Consider the following 25,572-nt stretch of genomic DNA (forward strand, 5'->3'; position numbering starts at 1 on the left):
ATCACCACCGACGCCACCTCCCCCAGTTCTGCTCAAGCAACATGGCGCCCGCCGTCACCGTCTGCGCATGCGCGCAGGATCTTCAGCTGCCCGGCGGCTGTCTCGCAAGACTTAGGACGCAGCGGGCGGGGGGCAGAGGCGGCGTAAGGGAAAGGTGAGGCTGGTAAGCATCTGGGCATGCTCGAGAGAGAGCGGCTTGGAACACTATGAGGCGAAATATTCGGACCCGAGAGCGGGAGCAGCTGGTGCGGCCTTGGCGATTTGTGTCTTCCAGTGCTCAGCAGACCGGGCATCGGGGACCACAAGTACCTTCTTGGCTTGGAGGATCGGCGGACCCTTGGCGGGATAGAAGGATGTGCAAACCTTCAGACTTGATTTCTATTAAGCCTTTTCATTTAATTTATAAAGCTGTGTACCGGCTATGTAGGTTTTCAAGGGGGTATTTGGATAAAGTTGTTTACAGTACTGCGCTTTCTGACGAATTTAGGCTCATCGGTCAGATTTTCACGTAAGTGTATATGAAGTCATTTTTCCACCAGGCGCCGTCCGGAAGGATGGGAGTGTAATTCGGCAGTTATGCTGACCCTTTACAATACCGATGGTCACTTGGACCTTCCGTGAAGCACTGCCTCGTAACGTGGTGTGCTTGTTTAGAAGGCGGGTGCGTGGGAGAGGAAAGACTGCGATTCTGAAGTTGGGCTGCACACACAACTCTTGTTGACGTAGATCCTGACCAACAGCAGATAGCGAATTCATCTTGGGGAGGCATCAAAATCTTGTTGGCGCAATGATTATGTTTGGGTAAAGAAGTCAGGACCGCCCTATTTTTGATACACTGGTCCTAAACCTGTTTTTTCCTTTTTAAATAGTTTTTGGTATAATCTGGAGAAGTCCGATGTTTCTATGTTTCTATTCTGTTATAAATCTGAGGCTTAGCTATAAAGAAGGCATAAGATAGAAAATGTATTTTATTATATGAATATTTTATTTTTCAATAGGTAGGGATAGGAATTTTTGTCCTAAAGGCCAAAGCACAATGGTAGCTACAACTATTGGGTACCTTGCTTTCTAAGGCAGGAATTCTGATTCTGGCAATAAAATACTGTGAGTCATTTCTGTGAAGAGGAATGAATCATATCATGGATAAATAATACACATTCTAATTAGTGTTACTTAATTAGTTTCTAGAATGTTCCCTGTGGCCGATTTAATTCTGAAGAGTACAAAGTTTTTTCAAAATGTATGTATACTGAGGGAATATATTAATTTGTTCTATGGTAACTAGTGTTCCCAACAATAAATCACAAGCCCCAAACTATTCTGCGTGTTGGTCTCAAATGTTGGCAACTGTAACTTTTGTTTAGACTCGGGAATATTTTATCATAATATTTTACTTTTAATTGCAATACTGTAGATTAGTATAGCTTTCCCTAACTTGCTGTCTTCCAGGTGTGTTCTGCAATGAAATCCAGAATTCCTTGGCAGCAAATTTTTTATTGTCTGATAATTCTAAGAACTGTAGTCCATGTGTTGACCCTAATTCGGAACCGGGTTGAGGAATGGTAATTTAGAATTTCCAGGTTCAAAGGCTGTAATACATTTATGTTAATATATGTGAATTTACTTCTGGATAGACATTAAGAAGTTTATAGAATTAATTAGCTCACTTAATATCACTGCCATCTTTTCCTTTAAGTGGATTTGGATTTCAAATCACTTTTAATTGTTTGAATTAAACCTTTTCATCTCTCTTCTATGAACTTGATGTGGAAAATTATATTGTAATATAGAAGTGTCTTTGCTTTTTAATTTTTCCTAATTAATATATCCTTAAAACATACATAGAGAATACAAAAATTTTACTTTAATAAATAAAACCAAAATCTCATTAGCTATATTTATGTCTTAGTCTCTCATAACTGCTATAACCTCCATTAGCTCTTTCATTATCCAGGATAGATACCTTACATATTTAATGGGTATTGTAAATGGGCCATACAGTAGGATCATTTTAATAACTCACCCATATGTTTTGAACTCCTGCTTGTGAAAAATAGTCATAATTGGCTGGTTTTTGTTTTGAAGTTAACCAGTACACTAGAAAACCAGTGATAACCTCATGCTTTGTATAAAATATGTGGCTTTATATTGTATATTTACTTATCAATACCACTTGCAATTATTTAAATTATTCATTTGTTTTACATAATTTATAGTCAGCCCCAATCCTAAAGGACTCTGGGCTGCAGATAACTTAGAATAGAAAGAAGCAGCGGCAACATAATTATAAATAACCGAATCCAAATAAGCACAAGAATGGAAGGTAACCATAAAGAAAAACAAAGATTAAACTAAAATAAAACCTAAGATAGGTACCCATGATCAAAAACACATTCCTAAACAATGATATAGGATTATTTAGATTGAGAATGGTAATCAGTCTTGATAGCTCATTCATAGCCATTAAGCTATTAAAAAAATCTAAGTGCCTATCTTTTCCATTTTGTTTTATGATATAGTTCCATTTTATCAGTTCTTTTGATATATATCAATTTATCATATATATATACACACACACATACTATATGTGTGTAATACACACACATGCAAATACACTATATATATATAAATATTTCAGTATTTTTAGGTTTTTAATATATGTATGAATGGAAATATTTGTTAAATTCTTTCATCACAGCCTTATTTAGATTTTACTCTATTTACAGTTTAGTATATACCCAGAGTGATTACCATGCATTGTAACTGGAAACTGAACATCTTTGGCAAATAAAAGTTACATTATTTGTATTCACTGTCAACATCTTTTATTGCTTTTAGATGCTAGTTATGCCTGCAGTCAAAGGTTGAGACTCTCTTGTAAAATTGCAAACAGGAGACCAGTCTTTTTTCTGGAAAAGAGTGCTCTGCTACTGAACAATGGCTCCACCAGAAGGAAAACATCTCTCAGATGTGCTGTTTAACAGGACTAGGCAAGTTAGAAACCATGAGCAGAGCTTTTTCAAAGCCATCTGAGTTTAAAAATTGTGTAAAAATTGAATGAATCTGAATTTATCCCAGTTATCCATAAAGACATAATTTAATCGTATGTAAGGGAGGAGGTGGGCTCTCAAAAGGGATTAATTTAAATCAATATTTAAATGACAATGCAGAATGTTCTGGAACTGATTGAATCTGTTGCTTATTCAATCTTTTGTATGTGCTTTTAAAAAAAAAACTTTAAATATATGCTTGATATGTTTTTTGTTTTATATTTTATTTTTCTGCTGTATGTCAGTGGTCCCCAACCTTTGCGGCTTGGTGGGTGTGGAAGAGAGGGGAACCGAGCCACACTAGTGGTTGGCCACTGTGCACGCACAGGTGCACAGTTTAACTTGCACAAGTTGAGCTGCACATGTGTGCACATGCACCGGCCTGCCGCTTGCGGAAGTCAAGCTGCAGGCAAGCACACTGGCCTGCCGCTCACATGGCCTGGTTCCAAATAGGCCACACCCAGCAGTGGGCCATGGCTCAGAAGTTGGGCCCCCCTGCTATATGCCATCTGGAGTAATTTCTTGTGAGAGGTGGGTTCATATAAAATTGATACCATATATTCCGGCGTATAAGACGACTTTTGAGAGCGATGAAACAGCCTCCAAACTCGGGGGTCGTCTTATACGCCGAGTCATAACGTTTATTTATTTATTATTTCCGGCGTATAAGATGACGTTCTAGGAATGCGACTCGGTGTCGATCATCTTATACGCCGGAAATGACGTCATTTCCGGCGTATAAGATGATCGACACCGAGTCGCATGCCTAGAAAGTCATCTTATACGCCGGAAATGACGTTATAAACTACGTTTATTTCCGGCGTATAAGATGACTTTCTAGGCATGCGACTCGGTGTCGATCATCTTATACGCCGGAAATGACGTTATTTCCGGCGTATAAGATGATCGACGCCGAGTCGCATGCCTAGAAAGTCGTCTTATATGCGACTCGGCGTCGATCGTCTGGCGACCCGGCGTCGAACTCGGGGGTCGTCTTATACGCCGGGTCGCCTAATACGCCAGCATATACGGTAAATAAATCTTTTTATTGTGAATCCTATATGTTGCATTATTTATTTTATTTATTAGATTTTTTTTTATCCCACCTTTATTATTTTATAAATAACTGAAGGTGGTAAACATACCTAGTATTCCTTTCTCCTCCTATTTTCCCACAATCACAATCCTGTGAGCTGGGCTGAGAAAGAGTGATTGCCCCAAAGTTACCGAGCTGGCTTTCATTCCTAAGGTAGGACTAGAACTCAGTCTTCTGGTTTCTAGGCCAGCACTAAACCAATTGGCTCTTTGTATTATGTTTTTTGGGGGGGGAGAGTTGTGATTTATTAGCATGGAAGTTTTATTGTATATTCTTGTTACTGTAAACCAGAAAGTCTAGAATGATTCCGTGGCGTACAATAAGGATGATGTAGGCGTCTATTGAAATTTGGCCAGATTGTAGACTTAATGAAGAGTTTACACAACATGGTGCATGCCAATCAGGAGCCTTTAAGGGGCTACATTATGTTATTTTTTAAAATGTATATCATAGATCAGACATCTCATGGCCCCATGTGGTATCTTAATAGTTGCAGAATATGCTTATTAATATTCTGATTGACAAAACACAAAATAGCGTTTGAGAGACTTGGGGCCCACAGAGAATGGTCAGTGGCTGAAATGGTGATGGTGCTGAATGAGTGCTACTTACGTCTGATCCTTGAAGCTCAGACCATTTGCGACCTTCTCTGCTGGCTTCCCACAAGCAAAGTCATTGGGGATACCAGAAGGGAAAGTCACAAGTTGCTCTGGTAAGTCTCCCCCACTGCAATGCATCATGGCCTTCTTCTTCCCTGGGCCTCCCTGCATTTGTATGCATGAACCAGACCTGCAGCCCTCCCTTCCAACTCATGTATGTCCTGGGTTGGGCATCTCAGGACCTCCCTCATCTCCTGCAGCACCCCTCTAACTCTTTATTGGAGACTCCTGCTGATACACACTTAACAACCCATGTGTCTTGTGGTTACAGTGGTAACTGATACTGCCTGAATTGCCATCATTTAGCAATGTAGTCATCTAATATTGTTCTTGGTGATCACATTGTTTAGGCAATTCCAGCCCCAACTGTTATAACTTGAGGACTATCTGTGCACCACAGTAAAACAGTTCCACTGGCCAACTTAGGGAAATGGAAGTCTAATTTATTTATCTCAGTTGATGAAAAACATTAAAAAATAGGATAAAAATATATTTGTTTCACTACTTTCTGAATCCAGGGAGTGGGGAACACATCAAACCTGTTTTGTATTAAAATGTAGAGACACTTCCATTAAGTTCTGCTTCTCTTCAGGTTATATGCAATTTTTGCATTTGGATAAATGGGTAGATTGGCTGCACTCTTTGGGTTTTGTGAATAAACCCCCACTGAGTCATGTGAGAGCCTTCAGCAAATATTCTCAACATTGAAAGGTCTCTGCAGCACCCAAATGGGTGCCTGCATTTACTGTTCAAGATATTCTGGTGGTTATTTCACACCTAGTGAATTGGAATCACACCTGTTCACATATAAATGATAGAATGTTTTTGGAATTGATCCCTTTCTCTGCCTACAAAATACTAATCCTATAACACCATGAGGCAATGCTAATTAAACAATGAGATCATTTAGCATTTTCACATGCTCCAATAAGCTCTATTCTTTCCATGCATTTAGTCCTATTTCAGATTCTCCATTCCTAAGTTATAAAAGGCTGCAATAGAATATGCTTATCCTCCTGAAATTCCTTCCTGCAGTCAGCTGGATTAACTAGAATAAACGAGAAGACACGTAGTATTTCCTCATTAAGACATAGGATCTTCGGCCGTGCAGCCTTGCTCAGTCCTCTCTCAGTGGGCAAGTTGGCTTCGCGCTCTTTCTTGCTGCCTTGAGTGGCCGCCGACCAGTTGATCTTGCTCCCTCTGGCGTCTCCCCAGCGGTGCTGCAAGCTCCTGGGCTTTCTTTTGTGTGGAGCGACCCACCCGTGGAGAGTGAACAATGAACGCGGGACAGGCGCTGCCGTCTACCCAGTCGGTGGCTTGATTGTGCGAGCGAGTAGAAACTGGAGGCTCCTTCTGGACGCCTTTGCTGTCTCTCGCGGTACCATGCGCGGAAGCCCTGAAAGCAGCACGGGCGTCCGTTGAAGGACACTGCGTGCCAGGCGAGGAGTGCCCCGGGGGTAAGCCATGGGCGGCGCGCGAACACGGGTGCTCAGCTTGTGCCTCAGCCTCTGCTCGTTGGCGTTGCTCGTCACGGCCATTTTCACCGACCATTGGTACGAGACTGATCCCCGGCGCCACCGGGAGAGCTGCGAGGACCGTGCCGGCAGCGCCCACTTCCCGGACCAACGCCGCCGACTCCTGCCGCTGCCGCACCTACCCTTGCGGGACGCCAGGCAACGAACCCCCCGCGGAGGTAGCGCGGAGACAGTTCCCACCACCGGAAACCTGCTGCTACAGCTAGAGAACTGGCGAACGCTCCTGGGACTCCGGTGGCTGCAATCTCGGTGTGGCCGGCCTCTCTTCGCCACTTACGCTGGTCTCTGGAGGAAATGTTACTTTTGGGGAGTCGACCAAGACCTGGATAGCCTACTGGACAGAGGTGAGGGGGTGATCCCAGGCGGCGTTGCAGCTTACATTCCCCTTTCCCACTGTTATCACCTCAAAGTGCTTCTACTTCCCAGCCTGTGCCAACTGTGAAATAGAACAGGCCCCACCATAATTTCTTCACTATATCGATGCATGGTGTCATATGATATGTTTTTTTGTATGTGTGTATTTTTCTTTTGTATGTGCATCCTCTTTTCTCCCCAAAAATCTTGTCACTCCACACCATAATTATGTGAATTCCATCCTGAAACTTCCCTGGTGTAGAATGAATAATCTCACAGCTGTTACTATAATGCACTTGTCCTCTCCAGGTCACAGTTCCTGAGAATACACACAAGCATGCCTCTTGACAGCACATCTATTGCCATCATCACACAAAACCATTAATCATGGCATTATCTCTTTTTCCTTTCACCTCTTTCCTTTACATTGTTACAGTTGTTGGTTGTCATCACTGTGCTAGTCATTGTCCTCATAGTCCTCTTCTGCCCTGCAACACCACCCATAATTTTCTTGAATACTAGTTTTCACTCTTCTATTTTTCTGAGTTTTCTGCAAATATAATACTAGATATATCGCTATAGAAGTGCATTCTCCAATGTGGCATTTATGCTGCATCTCACCAATAAAGTGCATTTTATTAGTCACTAAGGAACAAGAGAATACTATGTTTCCTAAGCACTATTATGTTCATGTATTAATTTATGGACTACAATAATCACACAAATAACACAATGAATCCAGTCTTCATCAACCTCTCAGTGATTGCACTCCATGTATTAGCCTACTTCATTCTATACCTCTTTCTTTCCCATGCATTATGTGTCTTCAGTAATCTGTATAGTATGTAGTAACCTTAAATTCACTGAGCAGTTCAGCATGCCATAGCACCTAGTTTGGGTAACTACCAATCTGTTTCAAAGCTCCCAAAACAGAGTAATAGGTACTACATCTGTTATAATAGTCAATATTTTCTCTTCAATATGCAAGGACCGTCCCCTGGTTACCATTTCTTTTATTTCATTGCACAACTTCTAGGCTGTGTTTTCATTCTGAAAATGCTGTGGAGTCACTGCACCTAATAAAGCAAAGGCATGATGACCATCACTTTTTGATACATATTGGCCTATCTTGCAGAAATGACATTTTTTCCCACTTCAACTGATAGAAATTACGAATATTTCTGAAATAATAGAACATATGTCTTCTTCACCCCAGAAACTAGATTTTGACCTTTTGCTTTTCTGCTTATATTTCCAGGAGGAACACTCTCATGTTCTCTATATTTTATATATAAACATTTTGCATGAGGCATCCTCCCAACTCTTCATACTAGCTCCAAAACAATGTCTCCAGATAGGGTAAATGTACTTTAAAAATGGCAAAAGCGGTTTAAATTATTTTACACTGGTGAGCTCTAAAGTTTCAGTCACTTAATATGGAAAGGATGTTTACTTTATAGCAGATAGAAGATAGCTCAGTTAAAGTGTTCACTCAGAATGCAACTCTTGTTGAACTAAAAGGCATATTCCCAATAATCCATATTCCTGAATGGATTATTGGGAAGGGAATAAATAAAGTTTATTTATTCAAAACTCTTGAAAAAGTGTACATGATTCTGATCATTAATTTCAAGAAGATATTGTATATCTGAAAAAAATTCAGAAGGCACTGGAACATCTTTGCTATGAGGAAAGGCTGCAGCGTTCTAGCTGACAAATTGCATAGGAACATTGTGAGGTAGAAAATTATACATAAGGTGGAAAAATAAGATGAAGATGTGCTTGTCTTCCTTTGCCATACTACTAGATAATAATAACAATAACAACAACTTTATTCTCACTTTGAATGTACACCAATTGGCATACATCAAAATGAAATTTCGTTGCATACATAGATCCTGGGCTTATCCATTAATGCTGAGTGGTGGAAGCCTCAAGTGCTTGTGATTATCTTTAAGGTCCTACATGAGTTGACCTTGTCTTTCTGCTCCAAATCTCCCTGCCTATGGAGAAGACCTGATGAAAGTCCCCATCCATGTGAAGTGTAATAAAAGGGGACTGGGAAGTAAACATTTGTTTGTGAGATGTCCCTACCTATAGACTATCCTCCCATTAAATGTAAGACTTGTATCCTCACTCCTTTTATTCAAAAAGCTATTAAAATGTAGCTTTTTAAATGTGTAGTTGGAGACTGAGGTGAAGAAGAGATTTACTTGAGCTGATAGATGAGTGTTATATTCTTGTTATTTTGAATCTGTTGGCAGCTTTATTATTGATATTTTTAATATGCATAACATGTATTGCCTGCCATTAGAGTATGTGATTGAAGTGGCCTTGGGTAGAAGGTTTTGTAATAAATGAATAAACAAACTTTATGCAGCCAGTAATGTAGCTGTAGAATTTATAATGAAGATGTACTGGTGGCCACTGGCTTGGATAGTTTTAAAGGGAATTACCATGGAGGACAGGGTTATCAGTGGCTCTGTAATTACTTCCACCAATCTATCTTCAAGAAGCTCTTAGTGAATATAACAAGAGTTATACTGTGCTCATGTCTTGCTTATGGGCTTCCTCAAAGTATCTTTTTAATCAATGCAAGTGTTGAATACTGGACTAACAGGTCTTTTATGTTCTTGCACTCTCTTTAAGGGATGAGCTATTACATGCAATATTATTCTCTCCTATACTTTGGAGAGAAAAGCAGTTTTAGAGAAAAGTACTTTGAGATAGTCTTGAATTGGGCAAGGAAAGGATGAAGTACAACCTCATTGACTTCTCTTCATATTGCCCAAGCTAATAGACGTATTTATTTCCAAATCAGCATTATTTCAAGATATTTTATCATCCTTCCTGGAAAGAAATATGGCTCTCTTCTTTACTTGACTTTAGCCTTTTAAACTGTCATACAGATAATTGAAAATTTGAACCGTAGTTTTCTCTGCCATAATTAAGGAACCTAATCACTACACAATATTGAAATGCTTTTTAAGGTGTCCAGCTTTAATTTCTGGGTTAAATAAAAATTGCTCTGGAAATTGATGTTCTTTTTCAGAGATATTAAAAATTATTTTTCTTAACCAAACTGTTTAACTGATTAGCAATATTTATTTTTTCAGATACAAAATATCCTAAATTGAAACTGAATACTCTTTTTACAGGATAGTGTCATAACATCTGAACACCTTTTTTTTAACTAAACAGTGTTGACACATAGCTCCTATAATCCTCTGTGGCCTTTGGAGAATATATATTTTTTTACAGAAAATCATTTCCACTATACTCCCACTTTTCAGTAGGCCCTGCCATTTTCAGATCTATTGACTTTGACTTGCAATGCATAATATCTTGCAGCCTTTAATACACAAATTCAAAGACATTTCCTTACCAAAATGCATTATTGTACAGCACATTTTGTATCATAAGCATAGCTAGAGTTTCTCCCCAAAGAACGAAAAAGAAAAGTTATTTAGAATCACATTATATCCTAACACAACTAAATATATACTATATACTTAAACAATATGACCACAAAGAAGTTTATGTGATCAAATTTTTCAGTGTTAGAAGAATCTATTCAATAGTAAATTGTATAAATGTACATTTAAAGGGCTTCAGGTGCGGGTGTGTCAACTGAGGGTCTGTGGTGGGTCTTGTGATGGGCAAGGTGTGAGTCATCAGTGAGTCTTGTGATGGGGAGATTACCTCCGGTCATGGTCATTAGAAGGTGAACTGCTGGTGGGGGGAGTCTTGTGTGGGTTGGTTGAGGGTCGGTGCTGTCTCTGGTTGGCTGTGCAGTTGATTTGGATCCTGAGGGGTTTGTAGACTGGTTCTAGGTCGATGATTCTGCTGATGGAATTGCTTGTGGAGTGCCAGGTTTCAATGAACTCACAAGTATGGCGGGTGGTAGTGTGGCCGATGATTTTTGTATTGCTGTTTGGTGTCAGTGTGGTTAGAGATTAAGGATTTGGGATCGTGGCGTTTGACTGCCAGCTGATGTTCATGGATCCTGCTGAAGATGTTACCTAGCTGGGTAATGAAACATTCAGAAACCAGCCCACAAGCTTAGAGAACGATCCTTCACCCTCATTATATACCTGAGCTACAGATTTCAGAATATAATTCAGCATCATATTCATATCTTGGAGCCATGAAATTTCTTTACCATTTACAACCTGATGAATGTTAGACCAAACTGGTGTCAATGTACAGCTGCCCAGAACATTCAAATAAAAGCCCCTTCTTCCATATTAGACTTCAAGCATAAAGAAGATACTGCCCACTCTCTGAAAGGCCCAATTTATTTGAAAAATAGTATTTGGTCAACTTAGTTTCATTTTCAAAACATACAATATTAATACAACATTATTTAAGACTCTTAACCTATTGATTTGTTAAAAAAGAACATTTCCCATATCTATTGCAATATGCTTCTTAAATTGTTAAGACAAAAATTACAAAACCTATATACGTTTCTTACAAAAAGAATTTCAAAACCATTTTCTAATGGTTTCTAATTAGTTTAACAATTTCAGACACAGCTGGTATGTCAGAACTAAAATGTAGAACCAATTATATATTTGCTCTAGGTCAGTGGTGGCAAACCAATGGCATGGGTGCCAGAGGCGGCACTCGGAGCCCTCTCTGTGGGCACATATGCTGTTGCCCCAGCCTTGCCTCCCCCCGCGACCCCCTCACCAGCAGCCCCCCTGGAGGAGAGTCGCCCCCAAGCGTGACCCACACAGAGCAGCGCAGCCAAGGACATGGCAGCCAGGCAGCGTAGACAAGATTCTTCCCTCATGCCCCATCACGCAGTTGATGCTGCAGGGCGCGGGGAGAGGGCGTGGCCACCATGGCGCTGCTGGGCTGCCTGGGCCATCTGCGACGGGCCCTGGAGGCGGTGAGTGGACCTGCGGGCAGGCAGAGTGGGGGCGGGGCAGGGGTAGAGCGGGGGCAAGGCCAGTTTTTGGATACTCAGTCTCTAAAAGGTTTGCCATCACTGCTCTAGGTTATCTTGAAAATTGGGTTATAAATTGTTTTAATTGTATTGCACAATCAGAAACTGCAAAGTGTGTCACTCAGTTGGGGATATATATGCTCTCTTGTTGGCAACAAAACTGTAAGAATGAGTAAGTGCTTTCATGATCATAATTGCTAGAATAATTCTATAACATTTCACTGATTGTTTCTCTAGGGAGATCTCTTAATATTTATAGTCAGCCAAACCAAAGAACAAAAGAAAATACCCCACCCCACTGCCACAGAAGCTGGGACTTGTCAAATTCATCCTAATTGTAATTATTTTGTGCATCTTTTATAAAATTTCAGATAATGTTGCATACTATAGTAATATATCTTAACAGAAAAGGGCAACTTCCAAACATGTTATAAATCAGATTATTTCCAGAGTAAGCTCATCTATTTGATACGCAGGGTTTGCATTTGAGGCACTATTGACTAGTGATTTTCTGCCATATTTGGCAACTAATGGTCCTAATTCAGCATGTCTATTAAATTATTACTGTTTTAAAACAAATATTTATAAAGCATTACATTATTTTAGATCAGGAAATTTAAAAGATTATCTCCTTTCACTCGAATCTTACTTATCAGCTACAGTCACCTTCAGTAGTCTTTTTTTTTTGCCAGAAAGGATGCATGAAACGAAAGGGTTTTTTTAATGGCAGTACTTTTCATGTGAGGGGCGCAATGGCTCAGCAGTTAAAGATGCTGAGCTTGTCAGCTGGAGAGTTGACAACCCAGATCCGAGACTTGGGGTCCACGCAACAGGGTGAGGTCCTATTACTTGCCCCAGCTCTGCCCACCTAGCAGTTCGAAAGCATGCAAATGCAAGTAGATAAATAGATACCACTTTTGTGGGAAGATAATAGGGTTCCATGTGCCTTTGGAAATTGTCTTCAGACAAGATGAGCTTTGTGCCCTGGAGTTGGACATGACTGACAGGGAAACCTTTACCTTTTTACTACTTATGAAGACCTCTTTTTTTAAAAGTCGGTGTTAGATAAGTGGCTAAAATTGTGGCAAGCTTTTTAGTGCTTTTTAAATTGTGTTTTGTCTTTATCTTTTATCCTTTCCTTGAAGATATTCTGTACTCTCAGGTTTTACATGTTTTGGATTGTAAATCAGTTTGACAATCAAATATAATATGCAAATATGACATTTCCAATATCAAGTGTTTGAGGATAGCAGCATAAGAAAACATCTGCAAATCAGCACCCTATAAACCTATGTATGAAATTTTTCAGTCATGATCCATTAAATATCCAGTCAATATTTCTATGGTCCTTTGACAATAAGCCACAAGCAGATAAGAGAAAAAGCTATTATAAGGAAGTTGTAACAGTGATGCTACAAAGTAGAGAATTACAACTGCTATCTAGATTGAAACATGCAATTGACTGCTTGATGCTGTATCACCTCCTTGTACGGATTTTGCTTCAAAGTAATAATAGACCAATAATAATAATAATAATGATGTTGGGAGGAACCTTGGAAGTCATCTAGTTCAACCCCCTGCTCAGGCAGGAAACCCTACACCATTTCAGACAAATGGCTGTCCAGTCTCTTAAAAACTTCCAGTGTTGGAGCATTCACCGCTTCTGGAGGCAGGGGGTTCCACTGATTAATTGTTCTAACTGTCAGGAAATTTCTCCTTAGTTCTAGATTGCTTCTCTCCTTGATTAGTTTCCACCCATTGCTTCTTGTTCTGCCTTCAGCTGCTTTGGAGAATAGCTTGACTCCCTCTTCTTTGTGGCAGCTCCTGAGATATTGGAACACTGCTATCATATCCCCCCCCCCCCGTGTCCTTCTCTTCATTAAACTAGACGTACCCAATTCCAGCAACCGTTCCTTATATGTTTTAGCCTCCAGTCCCCTAATCATCTTTGTTACTCTTCTCTGCACTCTTTCTAGAGTCTCAACATCTTTTTTACATCGTGGTGACCAAAACTGGATGCAGTATTCCAAGTGGGCCTTACCAAAACATTGTAAAGTGGTATTAACACTTCACACGATCTTGATTGACTATGTTTGGACAATATGCTGGATCCCAGCTGCTATCCCAGGAGATACATCCCTGTGCACTGGGAGTTAGTGATTCAGAATCCTAGTCAAGTGGCCATCTTTGCTTCTCAACTACTGTTTTTTTAATCTGTTTGAGGAAAAAATAAAAACCAAACCTGTAAGGTTGCTATCAATCCTCCTGTCAGTCATTTCTGTCCTTTTTTACATCTCCCCCTCTATATTGAATTGGGTGAAAGGTTAAAAAAAATAAAATGGAGATGGCATTCCTAGAATAGGCCTGTTTATGACTGGGGAACTTAGTTTAGCAAGAAAATTACAGGCTAGTAGTTAGCAGCTAACACTGTCCAACCCCAATGCTGGCTTATGGTGTTAAGGTACTTATGACATACTATAACTATTGTATAATATGTCCCATTAAACCAGTTGCATAAGTTTTATGAATCAATCATAAATTATAATTTGTCTTCTGGGTCTCAATACTATCTTATTGATTTTATTTTCTTACTTGCAGAATTTATAACTTGCCCCAGTAAAATTTGGGCAGTGTGCAAGATCTAATATGAAAAATATAATAATAAATATCTAAATTCCAAACAATAGCAAAACCAAAAATTAACGACAAAAAAGCAAAGATAAAATCCAAGGCAGGCATTACAGTCATTGGTGGGAAAATGCAGGAGAACTATAATTAAAAAGATGATGGTAGTCCCTACCTTTATATAAGTTCTTTGAATAAGGCAATTATTTTATAAACATTTCAATTTCACAATAAAAAGCTCATTTCCTGGATTTCTCTATGTTAAAAAAGACATCACCCAGATCCTGTTCAGAATTATTCATTAAATATTTCTGTTTTCTAAAGGTATTGCTCAGAGATGTACAACAATCAAGTATCACTTTGCCACACCAATACGACGCTTATGGAACATCCCTATCAATTTAACCAAGATTATCCAGCAGGATGAATGGCACTTGTTGCGTAAGTACTTGTGTATTTAGGTTCAACATGTGGTCTTCCTAGTACAGGGGTAGGCAACCCAAAACACTCAAAGAGCCACTTAGACCCATTTCCCACCAAAAATAAAACACTGGGAGCCACAAAAGGAAGGAAGGAAGTAAAAAAGAGAAAGAAAGAAAACAGGAAGAAAAAGGAAGGAAGGAAAGAAGGAAAAAGAGAAAGAAAGAAAACAGAAAGAAAAGGAAGGAAGGAAGGAAAAAGAAAACAGGAAGAAAAGGCAGGAAGGAAGGAAAAAGAAAGAAAGAAAACAGGAAGAAAAGGAAGGAAGAAAAAAGAAAAAGAAAGAAAACAGGAAGAAAAGGCAGGAAGGAAGGAAAAAGAAAGAAAGAAAACAGGAAGAAAAGGAAGGAAGAAAAGAGAAAAAGAAAGAAAACAGGAAGAAAAGGCAGGAAGGAAGGAAAAAGAAAAAACAGGAAGAAAAGGAAGGAAGGAAGAAAGGAAAAAGAGAAAAAAAAGAAAAAAAACAGGAAGAAAAGGAAGGAAGGAAAAAGAGAAAGAAAGAAAACAGGTAGAAAAGACAAGAAGGAAGGAAAAAGCGAAAGAAAGAAAACAGGAAGAAAAGGAAGGAAGATATAACCTTCAGCAAAGCAGCCTCCCTGCAAAAGAAACACAAGAAACTCTTATGTGAGCAGACACGTGAGCAGCTCCCCCCTCAGCCTGCTTGCAAAAACCTCGCCCTGCCTTAATTGCAGGCGAAACCTGCCGTAAGCCCAACCAGCCTGTGCAGAAGCTCCAGCTCAGCTTCTTTCCCCCCTTTTAGCTGGACAACCTTTCAAATCAGCCTTTTGTGTTTATTTATTTGGGGGGGGGATCTGCAAGCATGCCAACTGGGGCTGGAGGAGAGCGGCCAGCTCACCAGCCGATCCATGCTGAACCCCTCCTCCCAGCAAGTGCATCGGGCAGGTGACACCCAGGCTACTTTTGAAACAGAAAGCATCTGCTTTTGAAACAAAAAGAATCAGGCAAAGTGAAATGGCTTGTCTCCACGCAGGTACGTGCGCACAAGATGTTGTGGGATTTTTGCATGCAGTTTACTTGTTTCTGGGGGAGGGGAGGACGAGGCGCGGAGCAGCCAGTCAGAACCCAGATTGCTTGCTTATTGAAAGAGAGAGGGAAAGAAAGAAAGAGAGGGAGGGAGGGAGGGAGGGAAGACAAGAAAAGAAGAAGAAAGGCAGGAAGAATATGGGAAGGAAGGTAAAAAGAGAAAGAAAGAAAACAGGAGGGAAGGAAGAAGATATAACCTTCAGCAAAGCAACGTCCCTGCAAAAGAAACACATTTGTACACAAGCAGCTCAGCCTCGCTTGCAAAAAGCTTGCCCTGCCTGATGCCGAGGCCATTTACAATGGGAGCAGCGGGCAAGGCAAAGGCTTTCCTCAGAGCAGGGAGGTCCCCAGCAGTCTTTGGAAGCTGAACCCCCCCCCCATCAAACCCTTCGGCCGGTGATGCCGAGGCCATTTACAATGGGAGCAGCGGGCAAGGTAAAGGCTTTCCTGGGAGGAGGGAGGTCCCCAGCAGCCTTTGGAAGCTGAAGGCCCCCCCCATCAAGCACTTCGGCCGGTGACGCCGAGACTATTTACAATAGGAGCAGCGGGCAAGGTAAAGGCTTTCCTCGGAGCAGGGAGGTCCCCAGCAGTCTTTGGAAGCTGAACCCCCCCCCATCAAGCCCTTCGGCTGGTGACATCGAGGCCATTTACAATGGGAGCAGCGGGCAAGGTAAAGTCTTTCCTTGGAGCAGGGAGGTCCCCAGCAGTCTTTGGAAGCTGAACCCCCCCCATCAAGCACTTCGGCTGGTGACACCGAGGCCATTTACAATGGGAGCAGCGGGCAAGGTAAAGGCTTTCCTCGGAGCAGGGAAGTCCCCAGCAGCCTTTGGAAGCTGGAACCCCCCCATCAAACCCTTCGGCTGGTGACGCTGAGGCCATTTACAATGGGAGTAGCGGGCAAGGCAAAGGCTTTCCTGGGAGCAGGGAGGTCCCCAGCAGCCTTTGGAAGCTGAACCCCCCCATCAAGCACTTCGGCCGGGTAATGCAAGGCCTTTGAAAAGGGCCTACTCACCTTTCTAGCAGTCTGTGAAGACTGAAGAGAGAGGTTTGTGGGCAGTCCCACATATGGCTTGTGGGCAGTCCCACAAACCAGAGAAGTTCATCCAATGAATTCAAACTTCACAAGTTTTTTTTCATGAGAAGTTTGAATTGATTGGTTGAACTTGTTTAGACCCATTTTTTTTGTTTGGGAAATTCACATGGACTGGGAGCTGCAGGAGATGACTCAAAGAGCCGCATGCGGCTCCGGAGCCGTGGGTTGCTGACCCGTGTCCTAGTATGATGTGATCCATTGATATAGGGCAGGTTACAAATGTGAAAATAAATATTAGTATATAATGTTACCTATTCTATATGCATTCTATGTAATAACCATCTTGCCAGTTTGTTAAATAAACTTTTAACAATTATAGATGTAGCAAAATTTCCTTTTAGAGCAGGGTGGAATAACTTTTTGATAGCAAACAGTATACTATTTAATAGTATAATTTTTTTAGTAACCAAGGTGCAAACATGGGGTAGAAGTGGTCATAGAAATGGCCAGTGTTAATTTTTTTAGAATAAGGTTTTTTTAAAAACTTACAAGAAAAACAAATCAGAAGATGTGTCCATCATTTTTTTCTTATTAAAATTGGTAAGAAACAATAGCTCCATGATCTGGCAATTCTTTATAATTAAAAAAGTCATATTACATTTAACATACAGGTAGTCCTCAACTTAACTACCCATCATTTAACAACTGTTTGAACTAATGATGGTGCTGAAGAAAGTGGAGCTATTGTGACTAGTCCTCACACCATATTTGTAACTACTGTAGCATCCTGAGGTCTTATGTTTGCCATTCATGACCGACTCAGGGGTCTTCCGGCAAGCAAAGTGAATGGGGGAAACAATAAGCACATTGCTTGCTTAATGACTGTGATTTGCTTAACAACCATGACAAAAAAAGGTTGCAGTTGGGCATAGCTCATTTAATGACCACATCATTTAGCAATGATGTTCTGGTCCCTGTTGTCATTGAGTACTACCTGTAGCTTATTTTTAGGAATGTGTACGCATAAGAATAGGCTTATAATGTAATTTTAATGTGTGCTGATAATTTTTCACTTCCTTCTCTTATGAGACTAGACCTAAGAAGAATTACAGCAGGTTTCCTTGGGATGGCAGCAGCTGTTCTTTTCTGTGGGTGCATTGTAATTGCAGTTGGCTTCTTTTGGGAGAAAAGTCTCACACAGCATGTTGCTGGTCTTCTTTTCCTCATGTCAGGTACACTTTCTTTTTTGTCTGCTAGTTTTTAAATGTAGTTATTCTATTTTTACTGCTAGAACTGGGAAGGCTAACTTGGGGGCTTTTTAACTTCAGGTGCCAAAATAATTTGATCATCTCTTCAAAGTGAAAGTTCAACAGAGAACATTTATGGATAGTCCATGAAAAGCCATTACGATGGCATATTTATTCATTTATTTTGTTATTGTCCCCTTTGTGGAGTAGATTTTTTCTCTTGCAGTAAATTTTGCAAGAGTTGGGAGAAGGATACTTTGAGTTATTTACTTTCCATATTTTGCACTGTACTTAAAAATCCTAAAGGCTGATTTGAGAATACCAGGTCACATAAGCCTGTGTAATGGTTCAGAGCTGACGTTAATTTCAGGAGACCAGTAGTACCAGAAAATAACTACCAGAAGTAAACATTTTGTACATTTTACACTAAGCAAAACCTAAGCCAAACAAGCTACTATTACTAGGCTAGACATGTCAGTAAATGTTGGTGTATTGAAATCCAAATTCTGCTTTAACTATTATCAAGAAAGCCTAAATTTGAACTATGCCTCAGCAACTTAGAATTGAGACATGCATTATTTGTAGATTTCTACAGATCTTTCAGAATCAAAATGCCTTATATGTACATACCATCAAATCTTGTTTTCTTGACGTTAAGCAATATGAAAGGTTAGAGCAAGGGTAGGCAACCTTGGCTCTTTTATGACTTGTGGACTTCAGCTCCCAGAATTCCTGATCCATGAGTTATAAAAGAGCCAAGGTTGCCTACCCCTGGGTTAGACAGTCCATATTTTCACAAGACTCTGGCAGAGAATTAAGGTGAGCACTTGTAAATCAGTCCATTTGCTGCTATGCCAAGTTATAAAAGTATAAATCTGGCTGTAGTCTTTCCTTAATGTTACAAGAGCCAGACTGTCACACTATACATATAATGTGTCAAGCAATCCAATATATCAGCTCTTTTCATAAACTTCTCCTAGGCAGCTATTGATTTCTTTGCAGTTCTAGTTTATGACCTTTCACCAGCTACCCTGGATTCTGAGGGACTGGTAACCATTGTGTCTAGTTCCAGTCCAGATTCTCAGCAGTAGACTCTGCAATTAAAGGGCCTGCTAGTGCTGAGGTTTGCTCACTGGCATCCAAAGTATCGGTTTTGAAAAAAACACGATTCATCTGATTTGGCTCTCAAACCTACGAATTAAGGAAGTATTAAATTAGGGGAGGTAACACTAGAATACAGAAATATCAAAATAAATAGTTTAATAAATAAAATTAAAATTATAAAAAAAACTTTTGAGGAATTCCAACCACAATATCTATCTATCCAAGATGATAGCAACAAAAGGACCTTAATTTCAAATATATGAAAATAATTTAAAATATAAAATATTGATAAAAAATTGGGCACTTAAGAAGCACAGTTCCTTTTGCAGATTAAGGAAGATCTTGGGATTCAATCCCAGTTCTTGGAATCTTGAGACTGAAACTTCTTTTTGGAGACATTGAAAAATTTAATTCTGCTTCTTTGCCTTGAATATCCTTTATATAACTCAGAAATAAAATTTTGGATCATGGCTATTTTAAGGTAGTTTTTTTTATTGTTTGCCACCTATCTTGTTTCAAAATTGTTATTACAATAGGACGTATCTGCTTTATAATAATGTAATTTAAATGTCAATTGTTTTTCCTGATACAATTCTGATGGCAGATAAATTGCATGACATTGTATCAACGGCCATTCCTGTAAGTTCAAATTCTTATCACATAGTTAAAAGCTTATGTGTATCCAGATGATTTATTTTGGAAATTCCTATTTCTATGCATCTCGTTAACTGTTGTAATCTTTCCTTTGTAGGCATCTTTTGCACTATTTCCCTCTGTACTTATGCAACAAGTATATCCTTTGACCTAAACCGCCTTCCCAAAATTATCTATGGTCTGCCTGATGATGTTGAACATGGATACAGCTGGTCTATATTCTGTGCATGGTGCAGTTTAGGACTTATAGTTGCAGCAGGATGCCTTTGTACCACTCACCCATTTATTAGCAGGACAAAGATTAGCCATCTAAAATCTATCACAGATTCTTCTGTATGACTTTTTTATGATATATTTTTTTTGTTTATAAGGCAATAGGAAGATATATAAGGAAGCTTAATACAGAATCCAAGCACAGATAAAACCCAAATCCTTTAAATACTGAACACTGACTTAGCAGCCAGGAAACACAGAAGACATCTATGCTTCCATGATGGCTGATATATCAAGTTCAGACAGCAAAACTGTTGTGGAACTGATGGTAATTTAGCACAATGTATATGCACAAATGAAATGAAATTATTTCTACCTGAACAAGAAAACTGTGTTCATGTTTCAATTGCTATTTGCTGTCCAGAGTCATGAGGTTCATCTAAGTGGCTATATAAATGGCTTTAAAAAGAAAACTTGGTACATAAGGTTAAAACAGCAAAAACACTACTGCCATATTATCTAGTTGGTAAGGATTTTTCCTTATTTTAATTATATTTTATATTATTTTTGTCTTGTTAGGTGATACTTAGTCTTTATTAATTATTATAATTATTTTAGTAGTTACCAAAATGATGTATGGGAGAGGTTTGAAAGATTTCCTGTGTAAGAAATGAATGAATCATTTGTTTTTAGAAGAAACAGAAATAGGAGTTAGAGTAGAATGACTTCCCACTTTATGTAGGAAAAGTTATACAACCAAATGCCATATATAAAAAAGATAAAATGTATAAAATGGATTACAGCATTGGCATTATTGGAAATAATGCATATTATGTGTTTCAGGGTATTTTTTTTTTTGTCTAAAAAGAATGGCATATTATCTGTTAATAAAATTCCTGAACAAGTGACTTGGATATGGCTCTTCTTATAAACAATACAGCTACAAATTGCAAATGTTATTCTTTATTTGGTTATACCTGTTTCAATTTTCTAAATGCATTCCTGGATTTCTTAGTGACAAAACTATCTATCTGAAGTAGACCCTACATCAGCTCTTGCCTTCCTTTGCAGCAATTCCATGGTGCCACGCAAAAGGGAAAAAAAAAGTACCTTTACATATCAGATTCATTCTCCAGCACAGGAGATGGAGAATCCACCAATGGGTTTGCTCTGTCTTCCTGCCCTTGAGACCAAGTCAGCCAAAATTGTTGGGTCCTCTGCTGGGCTAGGAGAACCCCAGTCTTGACTTGGTCTCCAGCCCTAAAAGATAGTAATAGTCATTACAAAATTGACCGCTTTGCTTCCGCGGACGCCTCCTTTGGTCAGAGGGTCCTTCAGCAAGTGGTGTCTGGGGATGTGGACCCGGCCTTATCTGTTTCCCTCCCATTGGGACAGTGAGGCTTTGGTACAGCCCATTTGTGGATTCTCCATCTCCTGTGCTAGAGAAGGGGTGTTGTCTTACCTGAACGCCTTTTCTCAGCAGAGGGCGCAACAAGTTTGGCTGACTTGGTCTCAAGGGCAGGAAGAGAGAAACCCATTGGTGGATTTTCAATCTCCGTGCTGAGAAAAGGCGTTCAGGTAAGACAACGCCCCTTCTCAGAGCCGAGGTGGCGCAGCAGTTAGAGTGCAGTACTGCAGGCCACTTTAGCTGACTGTGTTCAGCAGGTCAGCGGTTCAAATCTCACCGGCTCAAGGTTGACTCAACCTTCCATCCTTCCGAGGTAGGTAAAATGAGGACCCAGATTGTTGGGGGCAATGTAAATATATATACATTGCTTACTGGTGTACACCGCTTAGAGAGTGCTTGCACTTAAAGCAGTACATAAGTCTCATAAATAAATAAATAAATTTCCAATACTATAAGGTTAAAAGACAAACTTGTGGGCATGCTTGTTGTTTATTTTTCTGTAACTGTCAATGGCACTGGCCATCCTCAAAAAGGACATTTACTATCAGCAAAAATCTTTGCTTCATAACTGACATAACAGAATGTTACTTGCTCCAAATATACCTAATGTTGCCACTATGACTAGGTCATGACTATTACTGAAACAATTGGAGTATTCCCTTTAGGTTCTTAGAATTTATATTTAGGTTCTTAGAATTTATAGATGAACAGGAGGGATAATAAATCACTTTCATACATTATCATTCTTACACACTCACATGTTGAATTATGAAATGCAAATATGTTTAGATTTAACAAGTTCCCTGATTTTGAGCCAGCTTACATAGTCCAACTAGTTTTTATAGTTTCCATTGGTAAATTAACATATGTGGGACTAATTGCACAAATGTCCATGGGCATCTATCCATGGGCATCTCCCACAAGGGCCTGAGATAACTGTTTCAGACACAGGATACATTCATCAGCCTTTTGGACAGACTCTGATAAGAACACCTGCAGTAGCCTTGTATCTGGAGAGTGTCTGTTATTTGATACATTGTAACCACCCCTATATACGTCTTTTGATTATGCTGTGTGATGTAAAAACCTTAGTAACAATAAAAGAGGGTGCTGGAGTCAGCTCTGGGCTCTCATCCCGAGATACCTGTCTGCGTGTCTCATTTTCCATGGGAGACCACCACATCTGGTGACCCCGACGTGATCCACTGAAGGATACGTCCCTGCCAACCCTTTACTTATCGCCTGGAATAGGCTTGGTGCACCCGACGAAGTTGCTGGCAACTGACTCCTCTTCGTAAGTATGGGGGGTGGAATGTCTCACGCTCAAAAGCAGCATGTGGAAGAGCTGAGGCTACTTGGCAGGAAAAAATATCTTACTGATCAGGAACAGAAATTAACCCGTCACCTTTCTAAATCTGAGGCTGCTAAATTGCTTGCTTACGTATGGGCTAACTGCTCATTTTATCCGGAGTCTGGATCTTTAAAAATAGATACATGGAGGAAAATTGGTACTATTCTCCACCAGTCTCCGAGAACCCCCCCCAGAGATTTTATGCCTTTGGAAAATTGCCTATACTTTGATTCAAACCTATGCTGAATTGCCTCATCAGCCTTTATTAGATCCTCCACTGTATAAAAATCCGTCTGTTATGTTGGCCACTCCCTTACCCCCTGGAGCTGGTTTTAACCCTTCTGTCCCTGCAAATTTTATGGATTCTGATAAACAGCAAACAACCTCTCCTGTTCCTGCCACGTTGCCTCCTCTCTCCTCTCTCTCTCTCTCTCCTGGAATCATGCGTGGTGCTTTTCAAAAGGCTTTAAACAATGGTGATTTAAGCGTTTCTGAACTATCCGAGACAGAGTTGTTCCCTGTTAATTACCAACAGACTGCTACAGGGTTAATAGTGGGTTGGGAGGCACTTCCCCTGGCTATGATCAGAGAATTGAAAAAGGCTACAAAAGATTATGGCATAACCAGTCCCTATACTAGAGGACTGATACATTCAATTGCTAGTGCATATAGAATGTTGCCTCAAGATTGGAAAGATCTGTTCCGCATGCTTTTTAACGGAACACAATACGTAGTCTTTGAATCTGAATATAAAAGAGAGGCACAAAAGAGAGCTAATCACCCAGGTTCACAATACACAGCAGAACAACTCTTTGGAGAAGGCAATTTTACTACCCTCAATGCTCAAGCTCTAACTTTTACTCCCTTTGCATTTCCTATCATTAATGCTTGTGTTCTTTCTGCCATGGCTCGTGTTGATGAGTCTGGCACCCCGATTCAATCTTTTTCTGCCATTCGCCAAACTGCAACTGAATCCTATGCAGACTTTGTGAATTGCCTGCAAGTTGCCATTGAGCATCAAATTTCAAACAGAGATGCAGCAAATGAAATCCTCATAAAATTGGCTTATGAATATGCAAATGCAGACTGCCAGTCCATTCTTAAACCAATTGTTTCCAGTCCCACGGCCACTCTGGCAGACTTTCTTAAAGCCTGTCGCATTGTGGGAACCAATGCTTTTCAAATGGACACTCTTGCAGCTGCAATCCAAAAGGGGAATCAACCCCAAGGCACTTGCTTCAATTATACTCTTCAGATGTATTGCAACTTTCTCTTGCTGACTGGGCAGGATCTGTTTCCTGTCATATTCCCTCTGACCCTCGCTTCCAACTCCTTAATAATGTTTTAATTTCTCTGCATTCTCCCATTTCCTCCTCTCCCATTCCTAATGCTGTCACCCTGTATGTTGATGGTAGCAAGACTTATGGTTCATGTGTATGGAAGGAGGGTGAACAATGGCACACAAAAATTACTCCTCCTCAAACTTCTGCTCAGCGTGCTGAACTTGCTGCTACAATATTGGCCTTACAAACTTTTTCTTCTGAACCTTTTAATCTTATTTTAGATAGTCTTTATGTATATAAAGTTCTCACCTCTTTATCTGATTCATATGTGTCACCCTCACTGGATGACTCTCTCCTCAGTCTATTTCTCACACTTCAATCCCTTCTTCATTCCCGCTCTACTTGTTTTTTTCCTGCTCATATTAGAAGTCACCAACCTTTCCCTGGTATTATCTCCGAAGGCAATGCCAAGGCGGATGCTGCCGCTTCGGCCGCCTCCACTCACCAGGACGTTTCCGTCCTTGTTTTATCTCCCATAACTCCATGGGACAGCCATTCATATTTTCATCAAAATAAGAAGGCTTTAATGAAACAATTTTCTTTAACAGCTACAGAGGCTGCGGCTATCATACAACAATGTCCCACCTGCAGCCTCCAAGCACACTCTGTTCCTCAAGGGGTCAACCCAAGAGGGACGCAGAGCTGTCAACTTTGGCAAATGGATGTTACGCAATATTTGCCATTTGCCCCTTGGAAATATTTGCATGTTTCCATTGACACCTATTCAGGTTTTATTATGGCCACCCCTCAAAGGGGTGAGTCTGCTAAACATGTTATTAATCATTGTATTCCTACTTTTTCTACCCTGGGCAATCCAAAAGAAATTAAGACTGATAACTCTCCTGCTTACACCAGCACCTCCTTTGCGCAGTTTTGCTCTCGCTGGTCTATTATTCATAAATTTGGCATTCCATATAACTCCACTGGTCAAGCGATCGTGGAACGAGCCAATCAGACCATAAAAAGGGCTCTAGACATGCATGCAAAAAAGAAAGGGGAAAATACCCCCGGCTTGCCTGGGATACAAAACACTCTTAATCTTGTACTTTTTACCTTAAACTTTTTGAATGTTTCTGGCACCCCTGGCTCAACTGCCGCAAGCAGGCATTTTTCTGCTTCTCCCACAGATTCTTCACGCCCCCAGGTATACTATCGACGTTTGCCTGATCCCACCTGGAAAGGGCCTGCCTCCCTCATTACTTGGGGTCGAGGCTATGCTGCAATAGACGACCATGGCGAGATCGTTTGGACTCCAGCTCGTTGTGTTCGTCCTTATATGGCTCAACGTACACCACCTCAGCCAGGCATATGAGGATCAGGGACTGTGGGCCTTTAATGCTTTTGTACGGGATGCCAGGCGCACTGCTCTTACACTTAACGTCACGAACTGTTGGATCTGCATGCAAATTCCTGGTGACAGTC

At 40.3% G+C, this 25,572-nt stretch overlaps 1 protein-coding gene across 1 annotated transcript; it reads left to right on the forward strand.

The window, feature by feature from the left end:
- Nucleotides 1-4,707: 4,707 nt before the first annotated feature.
- On the forward strand, nt 4,708-20,956 carry TMEM178A (transmembrane protein 178A). Its single transcript, XM_039320911.1, has 4 exons — nt 4,708-6,684; nt 14,598-14,714; nt 17,925-18,062; nt 19,933-20,956. The coding sequence occupies exons 1-4, from the start codon at nt 6,270-6,272 to the stop codon at nt 20,172-20,174; spliced, it is 912 nt and encodes a 303-aa protein (XP_039176845.1). The 5' UTR covers nt 4,708-6,269; the 3' UTR covers nt 20,175-20,956.
- The last annotated feature ends 4,616 nt before the right edge of the window (nt 20,957-25,572 follow it).

Source organism: Crotalus tigris, unplaced genomic scaffold (assembly GCF_016545835.1).
Source record: "Crotalus tigris isolate CLP2741 ecotype Arizona unplaced genomic scaffold, ASM1654583v1 scf7180000023713.2527936, whole genome shotgun sequence".
Lineage (NCBI taxonomy): Eukaryota > Metazoa > Chordata > Lepidosauria > Squamata > Viperidae > Crotalus > Crotalus tigris.

Excerpts from the sequence above, each read along its gene's own strand:
- TMEM178A (XM_039320911.1), top strand. The coding sequence starts at position 6,270 with ATGGGCGGCGCGCGAACACGGGTGCTCAGCTTGTGCCTCAGCCTCTGC. Across the intron at positions 6,685-14,597 it reads GGATAGCCTACTGGACAGAG|GTATTGCTCAGAGATGTACA; the intron begins GTGAGGGGGTGA and ends TGTTTTCTAAAG. Across the intron at positions 14,715-17,924 it reads GGATGAATGGCACTTGTTGC|ACCTAAGAAGAATTACAGCA; the intron begins GTAAGTACTTGT and ends TTATGAGACTAG.